Genomic DNA, 23913 nt, shown 5'->3' with positions numbered 1-23913 from the left:
TTTGTTCATAAATATTAGCGTTTTAATTTATTATTCATACCAACATTTATAAATTGGTTGGGTAGAGGAAATTCCCACATGGAAATAGCATGCACATGATACATGTTTGTTATTGTAATAGTTGACTCTAACTACGATCTAACAACAGAGAGGGAAAACATTTTTGAGAAGGAAATATGAAAGTTTAGGCATTTACAGGGCTTATAACCTCTCATTGTCTAGTTTAAGTGGCCACTTTACACAGTCTGTAATATTCTCTATTCTGCCTATGTTCAAATATTCACATACTTATTCCACTCTCAAAAATGTTTTTTCCTCTCTGTTGCAACAAAGTAAGATCTAAATAACTCCAGCCAGTCTGCAAACATTTGGACATACTCAAAACATTGTTGTTTAGTTACGATGTTTCAACTTCAATTTTAGTTTTGTTATTTCCATGTCATATTTTAAATAGCGTGTATAAACATATCCCTTTATATCAGTTATATCCTAAAGAAGGGATTATTGATCTAAAACCAGTCTATATAATTTAAAAAAATATATTTGTTATTTAAATTTAAAGCTTAAAATTTCAAAATTTGATTCCACCATATTTGTTGGTCTAATGAAGTTTGGCGCCTCCTTTGAATGCTAAATGGTCAATTGGCTAATCAATGGCTCGCAAAAATCTCTCCGACCGTAATCAAGATAAAATTTAAGACTGCCTCGGTTATTAAGAAAATTTATGCGTGGACAGCGTGAATATTCGAGGAGAGAAGATTTGAGATTCTCATCAGAATTTGAATGGGCTTGAAATGAAACGACAATCTGGATCGTGTTAAAAATAAATGACAATAGTTATTAAACTTCAAAGTTCATTTCGGTTCAATTCGAATAAGAATATGAAAGTTGAATTCGTTTTATGTCAGAGTGAAGTGTGGATACGTCGTATAAAAATAAGAAGGGTCCTTAAAAAACACTCCCAGAAATGATAAAAATAACATTTTTTAAGAATTCATTTAGTCAAAATTTTAATTCAAACTGCGTGAGAAACGTTTAAGTGTACGAAGCAACTTCTGAACGTTTTGCAAGTGGTTTTATTTTTTCCACCCCTTGAAAAAGTAATTTCCCGGAAATAGTACATTTTAAAGACCCTTCTATTTTCCATCATATTTGATATATTCTTGCTCACACTAACTTGTTCGGTGTAAATGTTTAGCATAAAAATTTAATTTATATTTTTAAGTTCAGGTTCAGTGCCAAAATACGGCGTTTATTGGCAAAAAATAAAAGTAAATAGATGTATTACAAAATAAACCAAAATATTAGACATTTGATTTAATTGCAAGATAATAATCCTAGCAGCTTCACTAGATACAAAAATACCCGTTCTAAAGCTATGTTACATTTTTAATATTTATACTTTATATAAACACTTTAATAATATATTATAATAACAGTAATAGTACTACATTTTAATAAAAATAAAGAAGTAACAAAAATAAAACATATATGAACAAGTAAAAAAAATAATTACAAAGAAAAAATAAAATAAAAAATAGAAAAAATACATGTTACCAAAAAATAAATAAAAGAAAATTAAATTGTTTTTTTTAAATTGGCAACTAACAAACCAAATTCCAAAAACTAAAAAAAAAATTAGATCAAAGTAGAGAAAATTACAGATATACAAATAAAGTAAAAATCAAATTAATGAAAAAAAATATTTTTTTTTTAAAACATCATTGTTCTTCACATTTTTATCCAGTGGTCAGAAAACTTAGTAAAAAAAAGACAGTCACATAATTTTCATATTTATGATAATTATTCGGTTTAAGATATGTACAATGTACAGGTTTATAGAAAATAATATTCTTAATTCAATCAATGTTAATAATATACAAATTTCTAAATTTGTTGCAACAGAAAAAGAAAACATTTTTGATAAGGAATATGGAAGGCTGTACATTTTTGAAAATAATATTTTGAGTTTGCTCAAACCTTTATATACAAGGACCGGATTTTAACTCCTAGGGAGTTGTTCACATTAACATAATAATATTTTGATGGAGATTCCCACAGATTCACATCGTTTTTTATTTTATTAAAAAATTTAAATTACTATTATTTTATTACGGAGCGACCGATTGACACAATTTTTTGCATAAAGATAGCCTAATAGGTGAAAAATAAAACCAAAAACAGGATCTTATTTTTCACCCCGAATGAAATAAAGTATAACGAACAAAACACTTATCCGTATAATACTTGTATATTATATATCAGTAATCTACGTCATTATTTAAAAATGAGTAGGCGGTAAAGTTGGATATTAAAAATAATGTATTTGTAATTAATTATTTGAGTTGTCTTACTTTATTTGTTTTTTTATGGATAGTTTGCTTTTCGTTTTGGATTTGTGAACAGAATAATCCATAAATTAGCCACTAATGTAATTGTAGACGAAGAACTAAAACTAATAAAAAATTGTAGTCAACATGGACATAATACTAGAATATCAGACAAATACCATATACAACTTTTTAAAACAAGACAAGGACAATCAAGACTAATGAACCAGGGACTGAAATTATACAATAAACTACCAGACAAAACTAAACAAAAGACTCAGACAAACTTTACAAAAGATGTAAAAAATATTATTTTAAACAACAGAGTATAAATGAAAAATGAATGTATTATTTTATGTAAAATGAATGTTATAATCCGTAAGGGTTTATAAATAAATTTTCAAATAAAAAAAAAAAAAAAATAATAATAATAATTTGGCGTCACCATAGGCAAACGGATCGTCGTATTTTTTTCATAGCGATTGTTGGAAGATCGGCAATCGATACAAGCTACTTTCTATCCCGAAAAAACATATAAAAATATTTTTTTAAGAAAAACCTAAATACAAAAATAAAAAAAAAACATATGTATCAAAGAAACACGTCAAAATTTATATATTATTTTTAGTATACTTAACTAAAAATGAGATTTTTCTAGTTATGAATCTATTTAATCGGAGGAGATGTGAAATATTTATTTTGTTGATATTTGAATATATCATTAGAAATCAAAATTATTTTTTGGAACATTGAAGTGCCTTAAAGAATTAGGTTTATTATGTATACATTATATTAGGTTTGTAAAAAAAAAACATTTTATATTAACTTTAAAAAAGGTGGTGTAAAAGCATTTACAAAAACATAAATAAATTAAAGGTACTTACAGGAAAGCATATTTGATTTTTAATTGTTTACTTTTAAAAAATGTAATAATAGGCATTTGATAGCTTCGCTTATAACAGCATTTACAGTTTGATATTGTTTGTTTAACAATGCATGCATAAAATCTAATCGGAATACATAAAATTGAAAACTGTGACCAGTTAAAATGTAAATAAGTATATTTTATATCTTTCATATCAAGAGCTGTTAGTGGTGTTATCGGTTGTGCGGTTTCTAGAAAATTATTTTGAATACGTATTTTAAAATTATTATGGAGCATATGGAATCTATAAACTTCTCTCTAGAAGCTTAACGCCGTAGTCTGGTAAAACGAACGCAAAATTAGGAAATCATTCGATTTTGCCATTTTAAAATGATTGTTTTTTTTAATCGCGCAATAATAAAAAAACGAAAATACATAAATAAGATAAAAAAATAAATATTAAAGGCATTTCTGTTAAAAAATATACTTAAAAGCAGTGTGTAATTAAAATATATTTACTTTTAGACAGGCAGATTACGCCATTTCAAATTAAGACTAAACTTAGGTATCTGGAATCTCAATAAAAACTAAGTATTGAACTATTTTTTTTTTTTAAATTGAAGATAATAAATTAAGCATGAAAGTGGCTTTGACTGAATTTTAATTTTTTGAATAAAAAAAAAATGCAAGCATTTTAAATCACATACATTTTTGTGACATTTTTCTTTATTTCTACTTAAAATTATGCCTAAAGTTATACTTTAAAAAAGTAAAATTTATTGAAATACATTAACATATAACAACAGAGATGAAGAACGTTTTAGAGAAGGAAATATAGAAGTCTAGGCAGCTACAGGGCGTATGACCTGTCATTGGCTGGTTTAACTTTTATACTACCTTCTCTTAAATGTTCTTCATCTCTTTTGTAATATGTTAATGGTAACAGCTCTCCAAGGAGTTAAATTCAGTCCTTGTCTACACAAATTTGGACAAACTCAAAATTTTGTTGAAATACTTTAGTTAAAACCTTTTTTAATAGAATTGTATTCTCTTTTTTTGAAAAAAGAACATAATTCTGGTTGTAATATTTAATTTAAAACAAAATATTATTGACTTTTTTATGATCTTCAGACTGGTTTTAATCGTTTTCGGTAAGGACTTTTTAAAAGTATTACCGAAGACATAATTTAAAGTAGAAATAAAGGAAAATGTCACAAAATGTACGTTATTTAAAATTCTTGTATATCTTTTCAAAATTAAAGAATTAAAATTTGGTTTGCGCCACTTTCATTTTAGATGTACTCGTATTATTTTAAATTTTAAAATAGAATTTTAGTTCAATACTTAGCCTTTATTGAGATCCCAAATCTCTAAGTTCAGTCTAAATTTGAAATGGCGTAATCTGCCGGTCTAAAAGTAATTATATTTTAGCTATGTAAACTTTTAAGTACATTTTTTAACAGAAATACTTAAAAAAAATATTGTCCATTTTTAATTTATGTTTTGTATTATTGCGCGATTAAAAAAAAACATTTGTTTTAAAATGGCAAAATCGTATGATTTCCTAATTCTGCGTTCGTTTTATCAGACTACAGTCTTTTAGTATTGTGCGAAATTTAGTGGACATGGGTTCGATTCCCGACATGGTTGATATGAAATATTTATTTTAAAGGGGTTTTCACACTCGAAAATTTTATAGTCACCCGAACCGTAAGACTGATCACCTTACCTTCATGTAACAAAATTGATCGAGATGTTCGGCGATTGGTGTGCTGATTCCGTGCCCTGTGCACCGTTAGGTGCGGAAAGAGAATGATGATGCTGATGATGTTGCAACAACGTAAGATTTTCTTTAAAAAAACTTTATTTAAAATAAATCTGTCACTGTTCACATTATTTCGCACAAAACTGAATCTATCCGTAGCCAACTTTGGTGCGTCCTCCCAAAACAGGTTCACATCCATTATTTCGATATGAAATTGTGAACGAATTCAGTAAAATACGAGAGACAGCATTCTTGAATCAGGGATGCGCATGAATACTATTGAAAACCAGCCGACTTTACCTCGGGTTCCCCGAAGCACTCTGCATTGAGAATCAAATGTGACTTCCGCTGTCAAACTTTCTTTGTGTAAAGCGCTCGACATTCGTTTTGAAAAAGCGAATGTTTATATCTGGTTTTATTTTGTTTAAGCTTGAATGAAATACAACGAGAAAAACGGGTAGGTAGTATCGCTATACTACCGTTATCTTCTTTGCGTGAAAACCTCTTCAGTGGGTAACCGGTAAGAATTTATGAGAAAAAAAATTAAACGCAAGTTTCTATTAATGTATTTATTTATGTTTTTTTTCGGCAAATCTTTTACACCACCCACTGACTGTGACTTTTTGTCACTGTCACGTTGTGTCACTGTGAGTGCGCTCACTACTCACCACTGGTGACAACATGTTCATTTAGCGATGGATTTCGAAGAGGTCGCAGTGATTTGCGCTCTTGAATTACGCAGAAGGAAAATTAAACGAAAGAAACATTACTGGGTACATCCCATATTTGAATTATGAAAAGGGAAATTGTTCTCCCCGTATTCTGAATTACGTCAATATTACAACAGAGATGAAGAACTTAACATATTACAGCTGACATGAAGAATATTTTACAAAAGGGAATATAGAAGTCTAGGCATCCACGGGGCTTATGACCTGTCTTTATTTTAACATCTGTATTCCTTCGACTCTTCCATCTGTTGACGTTTTTATAATGTTAAATAGACGAAACATTAATTGTTGCGTGTAAGATTCATCTGATTGAATTATTTCACCTAAGTATAAGGCAACGCAACGCCTGAAAATATTGATTTATTTTAGATTCGAAAGAGTATAGATGTTAATATATAGGCAGAATGGTGAATATTACACAGTGTGTAAAGTGGTAATTTAAACCAGCCAATGACATGTCATAAGTCTAGTGGATACCTAGACTTCTGTATTCCTTTCTGTAAAATGTTCTTCATGTCTGTTGTAATATGGTTATATCAACATTTCTCTAGGGGGTTGAATCCAATCTTTGTCTACAAAAATTTGGACAAACTCAAATATTGTTGAGAGATGAAGAAGATTTTAAAGAAAGGAATATAGAAGTCTACGCAATTACAGACGCAGGTGAAATAATTTAATCAGATGAATCTCACCCGCATCAATAAAGGTCCAGCTCTTTAACTTCACAAACATCAATACATAGAAGAATTGAAGGAATATAAACATTCGAATAAAAGCAAAACAGTAAATATTACCCAGTGTATAAAGTGGCCATTAAAACCAGAGTTTGTGTTTCGTTGTAATATTATACATATTTTTTTTGCAGTAGTATGAATAAATATTATATGAAAAGTACGAAAAAGTTTAAAATTCAAAACTATTTTCAAGCCATGCATAGTATGTTAAGCAATTCAGAAATATACATTGAACCAAATCAATAAAAGTTTCACTTTTTTTGCTTTAAAAAAAATCAACACCATTTTATTATTTCAGCACTGGGAGAAAACTGAGGCTACTGAAAACACGACACTGACTTTCAAAAACCTTACTACGATCGGTTGATATAACTTTTAGTTCAAAATGATTTGTTTTAAAGGAAATGAAGCGAATGAATATAATACCCGTAAGGTTATTTTTCTTACGACAAGTCTAAACCAATGTGATTTGGAATAATGTCGATCATTCGCGTGGGAGAAAAGGCCAAAGAAATATAAAATACCCTTCCGCGTATCACAATACGACTTTGAAATTGAGACAAAATATTTTTTATACTAATGTTACAGATGTTATTTTAACGAGTTTAAATATATTTATATGATTGAGGTGTATTTAACAATGATGACAATCTCCATCATTGCATTGGTCTTTAATTAGTAAAATATGGCAATGTATGGATAATCGAAAATACCATTGAAAACTGCAAATGTGTCGGTGCATAAGGGTAGGTTTACGCGAGCTTAGTAACTGATTCCTATGCCCGCATGCAAAGACAAACTTTAAGGTGAGGAAAGTACATTCTATTGTCTTCACCTTCGGGTTATTCTCTGCATTTGAAATTAGAATGTACTTTCCTCACCTTAAGTTTTGTCTCTGCATACGGGTATTAGTACTTGTAATTTATATTTATATTATTTTATTTCATTTATTTCGAATACAAACAGATGTTTATTTTTTAAAAACTACATAAAATGTATACATAGTAGGGCCTGTTATCCAATTATATGTATTCACTAAATAATACTGTAATAAAGCGACGACGGCTTGAAGTTTAAACCATATTAATAATACATATACTTAATATTAAATAAGATAAATATGGACAAAACAAGGAGATAGTGGAAAGGAAAATAAGGAAATTGATAAGGAGTGGTAAAGGATGATTGAAGGAAAGTAAGAGTGGAAAATTACATTTGATTCAATGATTTAATGAATTATGAATGAAGAACATGAATCAAGCCTATTAATTCTCTATTGTTCATATTGTATGAAGTGTTAAATAAATCGAGATTATTAAAATTTTTGTTAAATGTTTCACATATACGAGGGATCGTAGAATATTTCCGATGATTAGTTTTAATTTTACAAATATAGAAAATATCAGAGAGCCTAGTTGGCCTGGAGGAAACACGGTAAGCAAGTAGATTAATGAGTCCCGGGGAATCGAATTTATTATTTACAATTTTGTAAAGCAGGATCTGATCAAACATATATTTTCTGTGTTCTAATTCTATTAATATTTAATTATTATGCGTGTAACATAAGCAAATCGTTCAAATAAGCGATTATACATTGCTTTCCATTATATTTGACTTTCTGTATCAATGTTTTATAGTAACTATGTTTATGGGAAAATAATTGTTAATTATTATAAATCACCACCACTGATTATATCTTCCTACAAAAAAAAACTATTAAGTGCGTCCAGCGCCCAGCCCGCCTTCAGTGAACAATGAAACTAGTTGAATACTTCAGCTTATTGCTCCATACAAAAAAGTACACTATATTTTGTAAAAATGATGTATCTTTCACTCGGTCACGTTTTTTCAGTACTAAATCGAGCTTGCAGATTGCAAATATTATTTGAAGCTTCTCTTTTTGGAAACTAGTATTTCAAACATTATTTCTGAAGGACTATTTTTTTTGATAAGGTACCGTTGATATATTATGTATCGCATAGAACATGTGGCATTCAAATGGCCATTTTTGGCATTATTTATTTTAAAAGTAATCGATCAGTGTTTACAAGTGTTGTATTAAAATAGGATATCGCGAAGTTAATGAAATTTGTGGTTTGAGTTGATTTTTACAGAGCCATAGAAAAAATCTCCATTTATAATTTAATTATTGACATATTATGTTCTTACATGTAAGCACAAATTAATGAGAATTTTTCGTAGATTAATTATTTAAAAAATCACCGCTCGCCACTGGCGTGTAAATATTAAGAACGCTTGGTCTTAGTGAAAGCGTCAGTGCAAGTGAATAGAAGCCGATTGTATTTACTTAGCGACAAGTCGGCTACCTCCGGCGCAATTTACTAAGCACATGTTGCTTGCTGACCATCTGAAAAGTATTAGTGACAAATGTGTATCTTTATTTGGGTTTATTTACGTAAAATTAAAGTTTATTTTGTGATTATAGTGGTGAAAAGGTGGAATTACGAAACAACTATAAAAATCCCATGAATATTCATGGAAATAAAAATTGTCTAAATCTAATATCAAGAGTATTATGAAGTTCAGACATTTAAAAAAAATACTTAGAGACACAAGGTTGAATTAGTCCTTTTCCATGATTTATAAAATCATGTACCAATAAGTAAAACATCGTATGTTAAAAATGTTTTTTTTGTATGACTTTTTCAGTGCATAATACAAAATTTAAAGATAAAGATTACACAAACATCACTCTGTCAGATTTAAAATGTACACTAAAAATGCGTTATATAACTTAGTAGACATTTTAATAATAAATATGTACATCTCCCTTCCCCTTCTTATCCACTCTTTAAGCATTTTGTCCTAATCCCACCCAATTTACAATAACTAACTGTTCTTAAAAAAAAAAATTTGATTATTGAAAAATATTTACGAGTACATGAAAATAACATTTTTATATTTATAAACTTATTTGTATTTATTTTATACGTAATATATTTTCTTTACTAACTTTGAATCCTTTGTGGAAATCTGTTATTAGTTCTAAGTTTATACAATATATCTGTTTGTTTACTATAAATATGTATGTAGAACTGTTGATTTCCCAAATAAAATATAATAAAATAATCTTATTTAGGCCTGTAATATCAAAATAATAAATACGCCGGTCATTTAACTAGCGTGCACTGCCACCTACTACCAATAACCGACTAATTGAACGAATTTATTATTTTGTTCTTGTCTCTTTCATACAAACACCGGCCACAGAACAGCGTCTATGTTAATAATCATAAGTTGCATTCTCGTGCTTTTTCTTATTTTTTGTGGTATCAGCAACCTTTTGACTCTTCTTCGCATAGCAGGGGTAAATATTCTTTATATGAAAATTCTGCATATTTATACAAATTTTACTTTCCAAATCCGGTGTGAAAATGTCAGTTTGAAGATTACGAAAAATATTACTATACAATTTATATAAATAAAAGAGATATATGAAATCTTGTATCCTATGTAGATAAAATAGGACAAGAGATAAAATCATATAAAGAGGCAAAATATATTATGATGTTTAATGTTTGATTACTTTGAAAATCGTCATTATTTAAAGTAATGACGAGGCATTGAAAGAGATTTGCGTCAAGAAATCATGTTTATTTATTGATTGCAGGCTCTTTTCCGCCCTAATTCTTTATTAAAATCACTTAGCAAAAAAAAAAATGTAGAAAGTAAATGCGTTAAAATAGCGTGGCTTATAGAGTCCTCCAATACTTTACAACAGCTGCGGGTAGAGGTGGGTTTTTTCCCTCAAAATAAGCAAGTTAGAACAAGCGGTTAGTACTAATGACAAGTATATATTAAAATATTATGTCCCTGTTAATACTTTACGAATTATTTATTTATCTCTCTCTGAATCAATTATACGATACGCCATAACTTCCTGGGGGTTATCAAGTGAAACTTATATTAATTTTATTCAAACCTTGCAAAATTCTATGATCAAATTGCTACTACATAAAGATGTATACCGCCAGAGACACAATATTTCAATATCATTTATGTATAAATCTGTAAATAAATTATCTGTTAGGGCTCTACTTTGGTACAAATTAATTTGTCAGCATGCGTCGCACTCCGAGTATAAACTCAAGTTGGTACATGATTACAACACCTGGCTTACTAGTATGGAAGGGCTAGCTGTTCCTAGATACTGCAATACATATGGCAAAAGGACACTGCAATACAGTATACCTAAAATATTTAATATGTTACCAAACAATATTAAAAATACTGAGTTAAATACAGGAGTTCGACGTTTGCTCAAATTATGGTTATTAGAAAAAAGTTTTTTGTATTAGTGATAGTTTTTAATTTTCAAAATGTAACATGTAATTGTTTTTCAAGTAAAATTATTGTTAATGTAGGTTAAGCGTAAATAATTAATGTAATTTATAAGAACCTGCTGACGAGTTGTATGTATGCAACTCAGCAGGACTTTAATTTAAGAAAAAAAAAAAAAAAGTATTAGGTCCGTGTAAACATGGCATAAATGAAAACAGTTATGCAGAAAGCAGCCTGTCATAGAAAAACAAAACTGAGATAATGGAACTTTAGTGAAAAGAGTGTATAATCAAATACATTGCGTAAAATAATTAAATTATGTACATAATATTTGTACCAGTTTAAATAATTTTTAATGTCTGGTTAACTACAAAACCTAAGATGAGCATTTTGCAGAAAACAGCCAGCTCTAATAAGACTCTGATGTATGTCGTGTCATTATGTATTTAACATCTTATTTCATATTTATATAAGGGTACTCAAATCATTTACCTTTCTGATCATGGTCTTTTACTTCGCTCTTCACAAAAGAAAACACTTTCTATTCCTCGACATAGCAGATCATTTTTCAGCTATTCCTTTTCCGTCCGTATAATTAATTAATTTATGTATTTAGAGATTAATAAGGGGTTTCTTATTTCCAGATTTGATGCCGCTAAGTTAAACGTCGCAATGATGGATGAATACGACTTCTCCCGATTGTTTGACAACTTGACGGAGTTGGCCTCCAACGTGACGCCACTGACGACCAACGTGCCCCACAGTAATGGGGCGCAAGATGACTACACCCCGTACTATGAAAGGCCAGAAACGTACATAGTTCCGATGCTGTTCGCTTTCATATTCGTGGTCGGAGTTCTTGGAAATGGCACTCTCGTCGTGGTCTTTCTACGACACAGAGCAATGAGGAATGTCCCTAACACGTGAGTTTTTATTTATTTTTTTATTCAACTACACTTTGATTAGGCAGGTCTTTACAATTGAGAAAATATGTGACAAGAAGCGGTTCGATAAAAAATCGATTTGAATGCAATTTTTCTGTCGCTCTCTACCAGATGCTTCCTCAAATACTGGGCAAAACAGACAACTACACGTCCGACTGATTATGTTTAACTAAAATCGACAATATCTAGGTGTATTTTTACGTATTTTCATTTTTCGCACCGCAGAATTGAACTGATTTTGCTTTTCTTTTTTTTGAGAATTAGAAATAAAATTTCAGTGTCGGTATGTTTTGTTTTTTTCAAAAGAGGTACCTACCATATTTGTATATCGTATGCCCGAAGACGGCAGATATAACTCGGCGCTTTTAAGCGTTTTGAATGTAGCACTAGCTCCTATAACAGATAATTTATCAACAAAAATACAAACGACGGGAACACGCCAATAGTGAATATTTATAGTGTGTAAAAAAAACATCGCCTAAGTGCCATAATCCTGGGAGAAAACAAGGGAATACGTTTGTATGAAGACATTTTGACCACGCATCCTCTCGACAGGAAATATATTGAAAAATTATACTACAACATCTGTTGTATATCTTCCATATCTATGGAAGATATTATCGAGATGTGGACAGGTTTGAAAGTTGAGGAATTTCTAAGGCTAATCTTTTAGCTCCTTTATTCAAGAAAAATCAACATAGTATATGGAAAAGATTAAAAAATACGGACGTTCAAACATGAGCACGGGTGAAAGTAGATCACTTAAACCAGCCAATGGGAAATCATAAACACTATTAATGCCAAAACATATTTATTTTCTGTATTGAACCGGATTGTGGTCTATTAGTAGAGACGCGGACTCGCGGATAGGTCCGAGGTTCGATTCATACTCTACCACAACTTGGTCCCCACTGCCTAATAGTGAGTTATTTGCAACTTATTAAGCCAGGATAAATATTTATTTTCTTTTCTGGTTCCTCTTTCTGTCTTTTTTTCAAACTCATTTCCTGGGGACTAATTCCGTAACTAATTCGTGTCGTTCATTCATTCTTATCTTATGAGGAGGAATCAGAGAGAAATACGATTTTGATCGCATAAGAGTGAATACAAAATGAATGACGAACAAACGACTTTAAGAAACAAAATTGTGACAGAATAAGTCCGCTGATCCCACTTTCCCACTCTTTTGTGCATTACATATTATACTTTTATTAAGTTTATATGTGCAATTAAGTTGTTCTTTAATCCTTTTTCTTTCCTTCCCATTTCCTTTCCTCTCTTCATGGTAATGTGTTGTTTTTTTATTTTGTTAATCTTTGTTTTTAATTTTGTATAAAATCATTCGATTAAATATGTCCATGTTCTTGTAATTTTATCAAATTGAATGATTTAGGTAGGTAGGAAGAAATTCCTTTAGGCAATATGCCCACCTTTATATCTATATAAATTATGTATGTATATAAAGTGTTAAATAAATACCTCCCTATTAAAAACAGCTGTTATTTTTAATTTATTATGTTTTTTTTGGACAAATTTTTGACCAACTTTTCTTCGGACCAATCTGCTTTTTGGCTGGCTGGAAGATATTGCTTTCAGCAATAAGTCTGCTTAAGTACTTGTTCGTTGTACTTGTAGATTTAAATAAATTAATATGTAGGTAAATAAATCGTGTTATGGTTCAGTAGTATTGTTAAGGACCCACGGATCAAAGGTCCGAAATTAGAGCCCCTCTCTACGACAGCACGATTTCTATTTTTACACCACAAGTTTGGGTAAATAAAAACTCAAATACATTTTTAAATACTTTATTTAATGATTTAAATTTGGCTGGAATTCTGCAACATCCCTGTAGGAGAATAAGTTATTTCTTTGTTTAGAGGAGACAGCACACAAAGTAATATCGCTTCAAGATTAGTGAGCAAAGTAAGCAAGTTCAGAAAGTGGACCAAATCTGACAGCGCAGCGTAGCGGTGTCAGACACAAGCAAATACCACTTCATCACAAGTATGGAATTACGTTTACATTAAGTGGGACGCGGACCGCTATTCAAATTTATGTAAAACATTGAGTAAATTTGTTTGAAAAACAAGAAAAATATGAAAATACTGTAAAATAGGGACATATCTCCAGAGTAATAATGCGCCAAGCTAAAGAGGAGCCCAAACGTAGAAAAACTATTCTATGACTATTGGGTATTAAGTTAGCTACAGTTCGTAGCAAAACAATATGCTGTACCCAGGTGGAGAATTGCCAAATGGATATTAATTTGCATTGCAAATACTTTTAAATATGTACTTGGGTATTAATTATTGCAGGGCTATTCAAATATTTTTTTTTATAATTCACCTTTATTAATTTTATAAAACTGAAAATACATGTGTGTTTATTTTTTTTTATTCACCTATATTTAATTTATAAAACTGAAAATACATGTGTGTTTATTTTTTTATTAATTTATTTTTTATTTTCACAATATACTTATGTTACATTTATTAAGACATAAATCCCAGCTCCATGAAACCAAAGTCCGGTGTTGAGTTTGTTGTTTGTTTGTCCGTCACATCTCCGAAACAACGAGTCGTACCGGTCTGAAATTTGGACACGTTATTTAAGATGCAATTTAAAGGTTAATGTTGCTATTTTCAAGTGAAATTTGAATCGACCTCTTTCCGATAAAGACTCAAACTTTATATGGATGCCTAGTGCGGTTCCGACATATTGCCCTTTATGTTATTTTCTCTTTTATAGCCATTCCAATACATTTACTGTATTTTCTTGATATTTTTGTATGTATAGCTGAATTTAGTATTTATTATATTTAGATTGATTTCTAAATTTCCATAACTGTTATATCAGCCATTAGCATTTGTTTTTTTTTCTCAAATATGAGTTCAACGCTTTTTTTTATGTGTTCAGGTATTTTACTTAAAATTTCCGGCATGATGTTATTTAGCTTCCTTTGGCCATATTTCTAACTAAAATTTAGTACAAATAATATTTTATTAATATATAATAAGGAAATATCACGTAGGTACTACGAATACCGATAGGAATATATAAAATGGATTTGGAATAATTAATTGTATTTTTAAAATCAATAAAGGTTTTGCGGAGAAATGTTTTAATATTTGGCTTTTTTGGAAAATGATAGTAAAATATGCCACTAAAAAAACGCGACATGTTTGGCATTGATAGTTGTGACGTCAAGATTCGTGACGATGTTCTATAAATCTTTAAATGGTTTGGATCAAAGTTGAAAATGAACATAAATCGTGACGTTTTAGGGGCGTGGTCAATGCAATGACCGGTTTTTGCGGGAATTCAAAATTACAAATTTAAAAATATTTTTTATGCTATTAATAAGTAGCAATTTTATTTTAAAGGACAGTATTTTATAGACTCTTATTACTTTAAAAATGTAAAAAAAGTGATATTTCTTCAGAGTAATAATGTGCAACTTATAGAGAAGCTCTATCACTATGTTTCAAAGAACGCAAACGATGTTGGTGTGTTGCTTGACAACAAATTGGTGGCCATATTGTTTTGTTTGAGAACAAACACATAACGGTTCTGTCGGACGCCTTCGTCACTGTGCTTAGCTTTGTTTGTAAATAACTTGGATATTTACGTTTTAAAAAATAAAAATCGACTATGGTGAATTGCAGGAGGTTTGGTTGCAGCCGTAGGAGCGTCAAAGGTGTTAAAGGAGTCAGTTTTCACCGGTTATTGGTTTCAAATATTTTCCCATGATTTATATAAATTTTTGGTATTTATTGTCCCGACACGTGTATTATGTTGCTTAAAAACTTTTCTTATATGAACATATTTACTTCAGATATTATTTGTCTCAATTTAGAGAAAAAATTGAGAATTATAAATTATGTTTGTTGGATAATGACAGTTGATTTAAATATGGCATTATAAATACATACGATACAATAATGCCCTGTACTTACATAATATAATGTATTGTACTTGTAAAGCTAAAAAAAATTATATAATCCAGTTTAAATTATATTTACATTAGTATTTAACTAACTATTTTTGCATCTAAAAACAAAGCAAACAAACCCTCATGCCGTTTTCCTGTGAGGGTGGGCAGAGAGAATAGAACGCCACCTAAGTCTGTCTTTGCATTCAGATCATGCTTTCGCTACATTAATACATCTTCTCATTCACACAAGACAATTATTCCGACCTATGACCGGCGTATCTATGATTTTCAATTGATTTGGCTATAACCGGCCTAAATAATATAGTAATAACTAGAGGCAACGAGACGTTATATCACCGTGTGGAAAGGAATTTTGTAGCTCAGCCTTTGAAGTGTTGAAAAATAAAAACATGCTGACATGCCGGTCTCGTAGTTTGGCAGGGTTTTATTATTATTTTTTTGTGCTTTGGGTATCTTTATATTTATTTAAGAATAAAAAGTAAATATAGTTACTGCAATTATCATCATGATTGAGCCTTATCGGTACGTAATGGTACGTAGGGAGCTGTATTTGTAATCTGAATCTAAAATGGACTAAATCTGACAGCGGTGTCAGTCACAAGCGTCAGTTGTTACATGTAAATGCTTATACGAGTATGTATAGGGTGGGAACAAACAAAATGATTAGGTAATAAAATAATCAAAACAAAATTATTTTTACGCTAGCTTTCTCCATATTTTTGTTTTTTATAGTTGTAGGGTTAGGTTGTTGGGGTTTGTGGAGCTTCTACCTCAGTTAGAGATTAACAGAAGACATGGTGAATAAAAAGTGAATTGCGTTACGCGAGTGTTACGGCGATGAGAAGTTGAAGTATCTGTTTTTGAACTACATACTGAAATTGAGTGACTGATGCTGACTGATTTAACTGGCGGAACTTTACTCACCTGAACTGGGCTGGGCGTTGACTGCGCCCTGTGGCCTTTTCATAGACCACGTTCCTTTGTTCTTCATGTCTCAATGATAGGGACGATGTTTATGTACTGCAGGGCGTTGATCTCGTATTTCGCACAATGTATTGAATTAAATGTTGAGAGTGAACTCCTTAGTTTTAGAAAATTAAATTTATTTCAGTGCCTGAAATATATTTACTTGAATAGGAAATTGTTAAGTAAAAATTTAAATCGTATAAGCAATAGGTCCGATAGTGTATTGCCAGTTTCAGGATGCAAAACTAAGTTTGCACAGAGGCATTCCTTACATGTTGGTCCAAGATCCTTCAATCTTCTTACTAAGGAACTACAAAACATTGAATCACTGGTACAGTTTAAAGTTTGTTTGAGGTTTCAGATTAGCATGGAAGGAACAGATACATTTTTAAAAAAAAAATTTCAATTAAAATAAAAAATATATGCATACTGCAAATAAATCATATTTTCGTAATATCAGCATATGTTAATTTGGTTTTCCTTTTCTTTTTCTTTTCTTTTCCTTTCATGATCATGTCATGCCATATTTATATGTTATAAATTTTTAGATAATTAAAAAAAGAATGGCCCATGCTCAGACGCTTTCTTTGTGGACATTTTTTCCAATTTATGTTATAGCATAATTTTAAGATGTATTTTTCTAAAGTTTATTTTTGTTATTATATTTCTATGTAAATAATAAATTTATGGAAAAAATAGCAAATAATCAATTTTTTTTATAGAAAACGCTGACTTGTTTCTTGAAGTCATGACTCGGTTTTTAGTAAAATATTTAGCACGTGTGTGTCATCGATCATGGGCAATGAACCCCACGTAAACCAGCCAGTGTGAGAGTGTAATATTTGAAACAAGTACACAGATAATCTAAAAATGCCATACACAAACATGGAAGCTAACAACCTAAAGGCAGAATGGTGACTCTTACACAGTGTATAAAGTGATCACTCAACCTAGCCGATAACCGATTTTCTGTAAACCTCTGTAAACGACTAAACTTCTATATTTTCAGCAGTTTTATCTCTGTTTAAAAAATATCTGCTATAAATTATTGATGTACAGTTCTCACAATTTTTATTCTGAAGAATGTAGGTACTTTGTGGATTTCATTCGCATCTGATAAAAAATGTTTGAAACACGGGGTACTTAGTTAAAAATAAATCAATGGTTTACGGTTTGAGATGGGATTAGGGGATGGAATTATCGGAAAACTGTCAATATATGGGATTCATTTGTTTGACATACGGTTTAAGTCGCATTAGCTGAAGGGCACTTGATGTTATTTGATTTTAATCAATGCTAGTATGTACTTTGTAAATGTAAGGGGAATTTATTCGTTTTTCATAAAGTTCCTGAAATCCGTAGTTCACACGGGGACAGAAAATACTGTCTTGTCCCAGCTTTAGACCATTGATCTAGTATAGGACCATGGACCAGGACGAGAGGATATAAGGTAGGTAAGAATTTGATGATTAGATATTTGAACATTGTCGTCCTGTCACTGTCTCGCGGATGCCTCCCCGGTACAGTGTAAAAAAGACAACTGCACGACAAAATGATTTTTCACGAATAAAATCGGCAAAATAAACCATTTGCTGCCCCATTTTCCTCAAATTAAAACTGAACCGATTTTTATGTTAAATTTTTAACCGAATTAAGTGTATACCAAAAATTATTTATCATACATATTTTTTATACTGTACGTCCGAAAACGGAAAATAAAATAGGGTGCTTTTTTGGGTTTTTAGATGGTTCTAGCTCTCATAAAAACTATTAAAAAAAATAGTTAAAACAATAGAGACACGCCAGTAGAAAACATGTATAGTGTGGAAAATATTGATCTAGTGCCATTATCCAGGGAAAAAACTACATTTGTATGTTCCTCGATAGACGTGCCGGCTATCTCCGCAGGACAATATCTTACCCCCACAGCTCGCTCGTAACACGCGTCTTTCTGAACTACGGTCGAATTGTATTGTTCCATGTCCTGCGCGGTCCAGATTGTTCGCGGAGCTGGGGCATATTGTAGTTAATTCCAGTGCATTTTTTTTCAATTTTCAATTTTATACATTCATATTTATGTACAAAACGAAATAAAATTAAAAAGTCTAGTAAGAAACCAGTTAGAATACTAGTCCTCAGTTTGGTCGCATCATTACATTCCAATTGAAGAGTTTAATTATAAATGTTTAATGAAGCAGTTAAAATTAATTTGTATTAGTAATATAAGGGAAATTTCTGATTTAGTGCTGCCTTTCAAGTTATTGAATAATGTTCTTGACAGTCCCAAACGTTTAAATTGTGTTAATTTTTATGTGAGCCAGCGTAGTGCGAGACAAAACACTTCTTTTGCTGTTGATTGGCATCGTTCAAACTATGCCAAATACTCACCTATTCCACGGTTCAACATGTAAGCAAACAAACATGGAAACTAAAGACTTATTTATCTTTATACCAATTAAAATCATTACTTTCAAATCAATTTTTTTCTCAATTATAAAGATACATCGCCTTTGTTACTTCAATACTTTTTTTATTTAAACATTTTATTTATTGTTAATTTGCTGCACACCTAAATTATAATTTTTTATTTGATTTCTCTTTATTGTTTCTTAATTTTCTGCTGATTTTAATTCATGTTTCTATATTTTTTTACTGTTTTAAGGTGTTTTGTTTTATTATAATTGTTTATGAATATAATTTTACACTTTGTCAAAGGCGTAAGCCGTCGAAATAAATGAATAAATAAGTAATACCTTGAAAATAAAATTAAATGTTAAAAAAGTAAGAGAATCTTCTAACGAAAAGCTCCCTCAGAGACGTGAAAAAAGGAAAAATGTCCAAATTAATATTATTCTATATAGAAATAGGCCTTCCAATAGGTGGTCCTGTATCTCGAAATGTGAAACAGTCCAGGTTGACGCTGTCTTAGATTTGGATCATAAGAGCAAATGCTTCGCATAATTTCAGGTCTGTCAATAATACCGCGCAACAATCGAAAGAAATGCGTAGTTAAATACACATTCCTTCTGGTCTTCAAACTGTTGAAACCGAGCATACCCTGGAGAAACTCAGTGGGATAAAGCCATAGATAATATCCGCACTCCCTCATGTAGAGAAACCGAAGAAATTTCTTCTCAACCCTCTTCACTATAAAAGAGTACTTCAACTTAGACGGTCCCCGAATCATAGAGCCACTCTCGAGTCTTCTTCGCACTAACGAGTGATAAATAGTTCTCAGTTCTCGTGTATTACCAAAAACCCTGGCAGTACGTAGGACGAATCCTTGCATCTTCAACGAACTACCCCAAATATTTTTTTGGCTTTTTATCTTATAAAGTCAAGTGTGTTAAATTTTCGGTGTCACCATTTGATATTCTTATATAATATCCCTAATCACATTTGAAATATAATTGCAGCATAATGGCAATATTTACACAAGAGCCTAGTAGGTAGTTAATTAATTTAACGCAGCAACACAGAGGTTATTACCTTTTATTATGTGGTTTAAGTTCGCTTTACATACTATGTAAAATTCAGCATTCCGGCTAATGATTATGATTTCCGCATAAAAATGTTTTTAAAAGGGTCTTTGGACCGTATTAACAAATAAATAAATTCTTCATGATGTGAAATAAGTTTAAAATGAATTTACTTTCATACGCGAGTTTATTTTAAATTACTTTTACCCCTAAGTACGTCGCTATTTTTTTTTTCGTTAATTCTGGCTGTCGGCATTACACAGAAAAGTTTATTTTTCAATTTGACAGCCGGCTTCTGGTTGGCTTGTTTGTTTTGGAGCGAATTCCCGTTGTCCATCTAAATCACATGTGGGCAACCCCTGGCCCGCGGGCAGGATCCGGCCCGTGGGACGTTTTGATTTGACCCTCACAAATGTGGAATTTTTATTATACCAAAATTCGTTTCCCTTTTCGAGCCTTTACGTGAAAAAAATCTGTAAGTTCTGGAAGGGGATACCATAAATACCCCAGCTTAAATGCTATAAATACGAATTAAACATAAAAATATGATGGTTATTATGGTAGTGTTTACAAAATTGTTTAAAAATATTTCGAGTTTTCGACAGGATTTCAAATGCAACAGGATGCTATATCGCGCTTCTCTCGCAGCTACCCGTTGAATTATATTGGTTTTAAGTAGCGAGCGGGGAGTTGGGAGAAGGAATGCGCGTATTATAAAATCTAACGCATGAAATGCGGATTATTGTGATTATTGCTGGAAATGAGTGTCCAAATACCAAAAACGACCCAATGCAAACTGACCAACGTATCGAAACTATAGAGCGAATGAATTGTAATGTTTGCTGTTCGCATTATCATCAAAAGAATTTAACTGATAAGTATTTAAACATTTTTTATACTTTCTTAGTATTATGAGGGAGGATTATGCAAAAACTAAATCAATTATGATCAATAACAAAAAAGTTAATTTGAAAAATATGCTACCAGGGGAGCTCTAGATTTCCCTATAGCCCTCGAAGGGTTAAAGCATCGAACGTATGTGTGATTTATTGAAGTTTTTTTGTTCTACAACTAGATAAATAATATTCTCAGTGAGCTTCTTAGGGTAACTCTTCACGAAAATGGTTCTCAATCAATTATTATTTATTCATCATCAAACAATACTTTGTGGTATTTAAAAGTAACAAGATACAGCGCTTAATTTAAGGCCATTACACATAAGTAATTATTATTTATTCGCGGGGATAAAAAACAATGTAAACGAAATATTAATATAAAGTTTATATTTGAAGCACTAACTTTGTGGTTATTCATTATTATAAAATAAATACAACAACTTTGTTTTTAACCACTAATTTTTATTTTCCACCGACCGGTTTGAAAGCAAACAAGCTTCTTCGTCAAGGTTTACGTAACTAATGAATTGATTCCTTTTTTATTTTTATCATGTTCACTAAATACTTCACGTGGACCAATAAATCAAGTCATTTTTTCCTTACACGGGTGGTAATTTGATATCACTATTTTCAAAGTTAGTCAGGAGAGGACTAAAATAAATACTGTTTATTTGGTTATTAATTATTGTTTTCTTATTATGAATCGCTTTTTTAATTTCTCAGATTTCTAAGTTATCTAATTTTAATATTTTATTTTCAGCATAAAGTACTTTTAATCCAGTGTCTCTTTTAAAGTTATGATTATTTTTATCAGATGATTTGCGAATTCAGAAAAAAACATTATTATTTAAGCATTTTAAGTGTTCTTATACTCTAATATTAAAGTTTCTTTTAGTTTTTCCAATGTAGATTGAATCGCAATCATTACAATTTAATTGTGATTTTCCAGATTTGTTATATTTATGGACTTTATCGTTGTGATTTTTTAACAGTGTGAGTTGTGACACATTGTGAGTCGTGTAGAAAGCCGGTTTAATATTTGATGGTAGGGAATTAGATAATTATTTTGAAAAAATGTTATTTATAAAAAGAATCCAGTTACGCAAACTTTGACGAAGAAGCTTGTTTGCTTTGAAACCGGTCGGTGAAAAATAAAAATTAGTGGTTAAAAACATGTTGTTTTATTTATGAAATATTAATACGTTGGTCTGGGTATTCTGTTGTTAATAATGCGAATTATTTTGCGTAACTTTTGTGTAATGTTAAAATGATATTCTGAACTTTAATAAATACATATAACCGGAATACAAAATAATTTCTACCTCGAGTGCGTCAGCATGTTAAATGGTAAATTCGATTCTAGACGAAATTAATAAACGCACAAGGAACGTTGGAATAATTTCAATTCGAGAGCGTCATTGAACTAGGATTACATAATAGTTAATTATCAAAATATATATACTGGTTTCTTATTTATGTTCTTTTAACCCTGAGTGCATCATTTGTTTTTTTCATTTTGATTTACTTAGAGTGATTTAATTTCATAAGGTGTTCGCTGACCACAAGAATTTATACATGTTTTGTATGTTAAACAAAAACAAACAAACCATTACGGCGTTTCCAGAAAGGATAGAACGCAAAATAGCTCAATCTTTGCATACAAAACTCGCTTCGTCTGGATTCATACATCTTTTCGTATTTTTTGGATTTGGTCATGCCATGTCTTTCTCGGTCTTCCCTTTTTTCTGCATTCATCAAAATTGGCATAAAGCCATTCTTTCGATCTCCATTCGCTCTACATGTCCAAACCAATACAGAGCTCCTTTCTTGATTTTGTCTGTTAGGACTTCAAATAACATATGTTTATGTGGGTAAAATTTGTATATCCGTACAGTGTTGCAGGTTTGTTTTTTTTAATATTGAAAAAGAAACTTTGCTCAATTTGCTACTGAAGTAAAACTGTTTTTATTTTCCCTGAAAAAGTATGTTTGGGATTTATGAGTTTTACAAGTTTGTCCGACAATATTGTTTGATAGTAAAATATTTTTCATGAATTTTGACAATTTATTAACAATAAAAGAATGAGATTTATTTATCTTGAAATCCAGCGATACTAAGTAAGTTTAGGACTACGGGAAATTTGATATAAAACATGATTGCCTGCACGCGGTAAAAATAAAAGCATTTGATTGTATGGCGAAGTTTCTCGAAATTGTATGAAAAAATTATAAAAATGATTTTACTAAAAATTAACTTCTTTGAAATACGTCATAAGTTTTGCCAAATCAATACATGATAAAATGTTCTGATACGTTTCGGGTTATAGGGCAGCCAGCTCACCAATTGACAGAACTCACCAACTAGAACTTGTGACGTCGCTAACGGAGTAATTTTAAAATTACAACGCTTTAAGAAATCATAGATTGCCAACACATACCGCACACCGCACTTGATAAGATGTGTCTCCTTGGCGGTGCCCACGTACATAGAAAAGTTGCTCATTGCTGAACGAGAAAAGCTGCTCCAAGGAGGTCTCCGTAATGTGGTCGTCTAAAAAATCAAAGTGATGATAATACGATACATTAAAGTACTTAAAAAAGAAATCGGATTCGTTTGATTGTCCATTAACAAATATTTTTATTTTTTTAAAAACCACTGAAGTTTTAATTATAATAATAAAAATACGTATACAGTTTTATTCCACGTTTATTTATAAATTTTTACCAGTGACCGAGATCTTCAGACTAGTGGGAGACTTAACCAATTTCTATGTTATATAAAAGTGCGAGCAGGGGTTTTAAATCATGGTTTTGTATAATTATGGAAATAAAAGAGTTTAAATGAAAATAATTTAAGTATTAAGTAATAACAATTAAGTGAATTTACGTTTTATATTATTGTTATAAAAAACATTTTCACTTTGTGGTATGACATTTTACACTTATT

The 23913-nt window shown here is 30.7% G+C and overlaps 1 protein-coding gene across 1 annotated transcript in view; it reads left to right on the top strand.

Annotated features, from left to right (window-relative positions):
- Positions 1 to 11108: 11108 nt before the first annotated feature.
- The window catches only part of LOC148271479 (neuropeptide CCHamide-2 receptor-like), a 54510-nt gene continuing 41705 nt past the window's right edge, over positions 11109 to 23913 (top strand). Inside the window, exons 1-2 of the mRNA XM_088241344.1 lie at positions 11109 to 11152; positions 11372 to 11650. Of these exons, the coding sequence (XP_088097470.1) occupies positions 11109 to 11152; positions 11372 to 11650 (323 nt within the window). The remainder of the gene's footprint in view (positions 11153 to 11371; positions 11651 to 23913) is intronic.

The sequence above is a fragment of the Micrasema longulum genome, unplaced genomic scaffold (genome assembly GCF_059751315.1).
Source record: "Micrasema longulum isolate JH-2025_06_02 unplaced genomic scaffold, ASM5975131v1 h1tg002849l, whole genome shotgun sequence".
NCBI lineage: Eukaryota > Metazoa > Arthropoda > Insecta > Trichoptera > Brachycentridae > Micrasema > Micrasema longulum.
The sequence above is the reverse complement of the archived record's forward strand: the minus strand, read 5'-3'. Positions and strand labels throughout refer to the sequence as shown.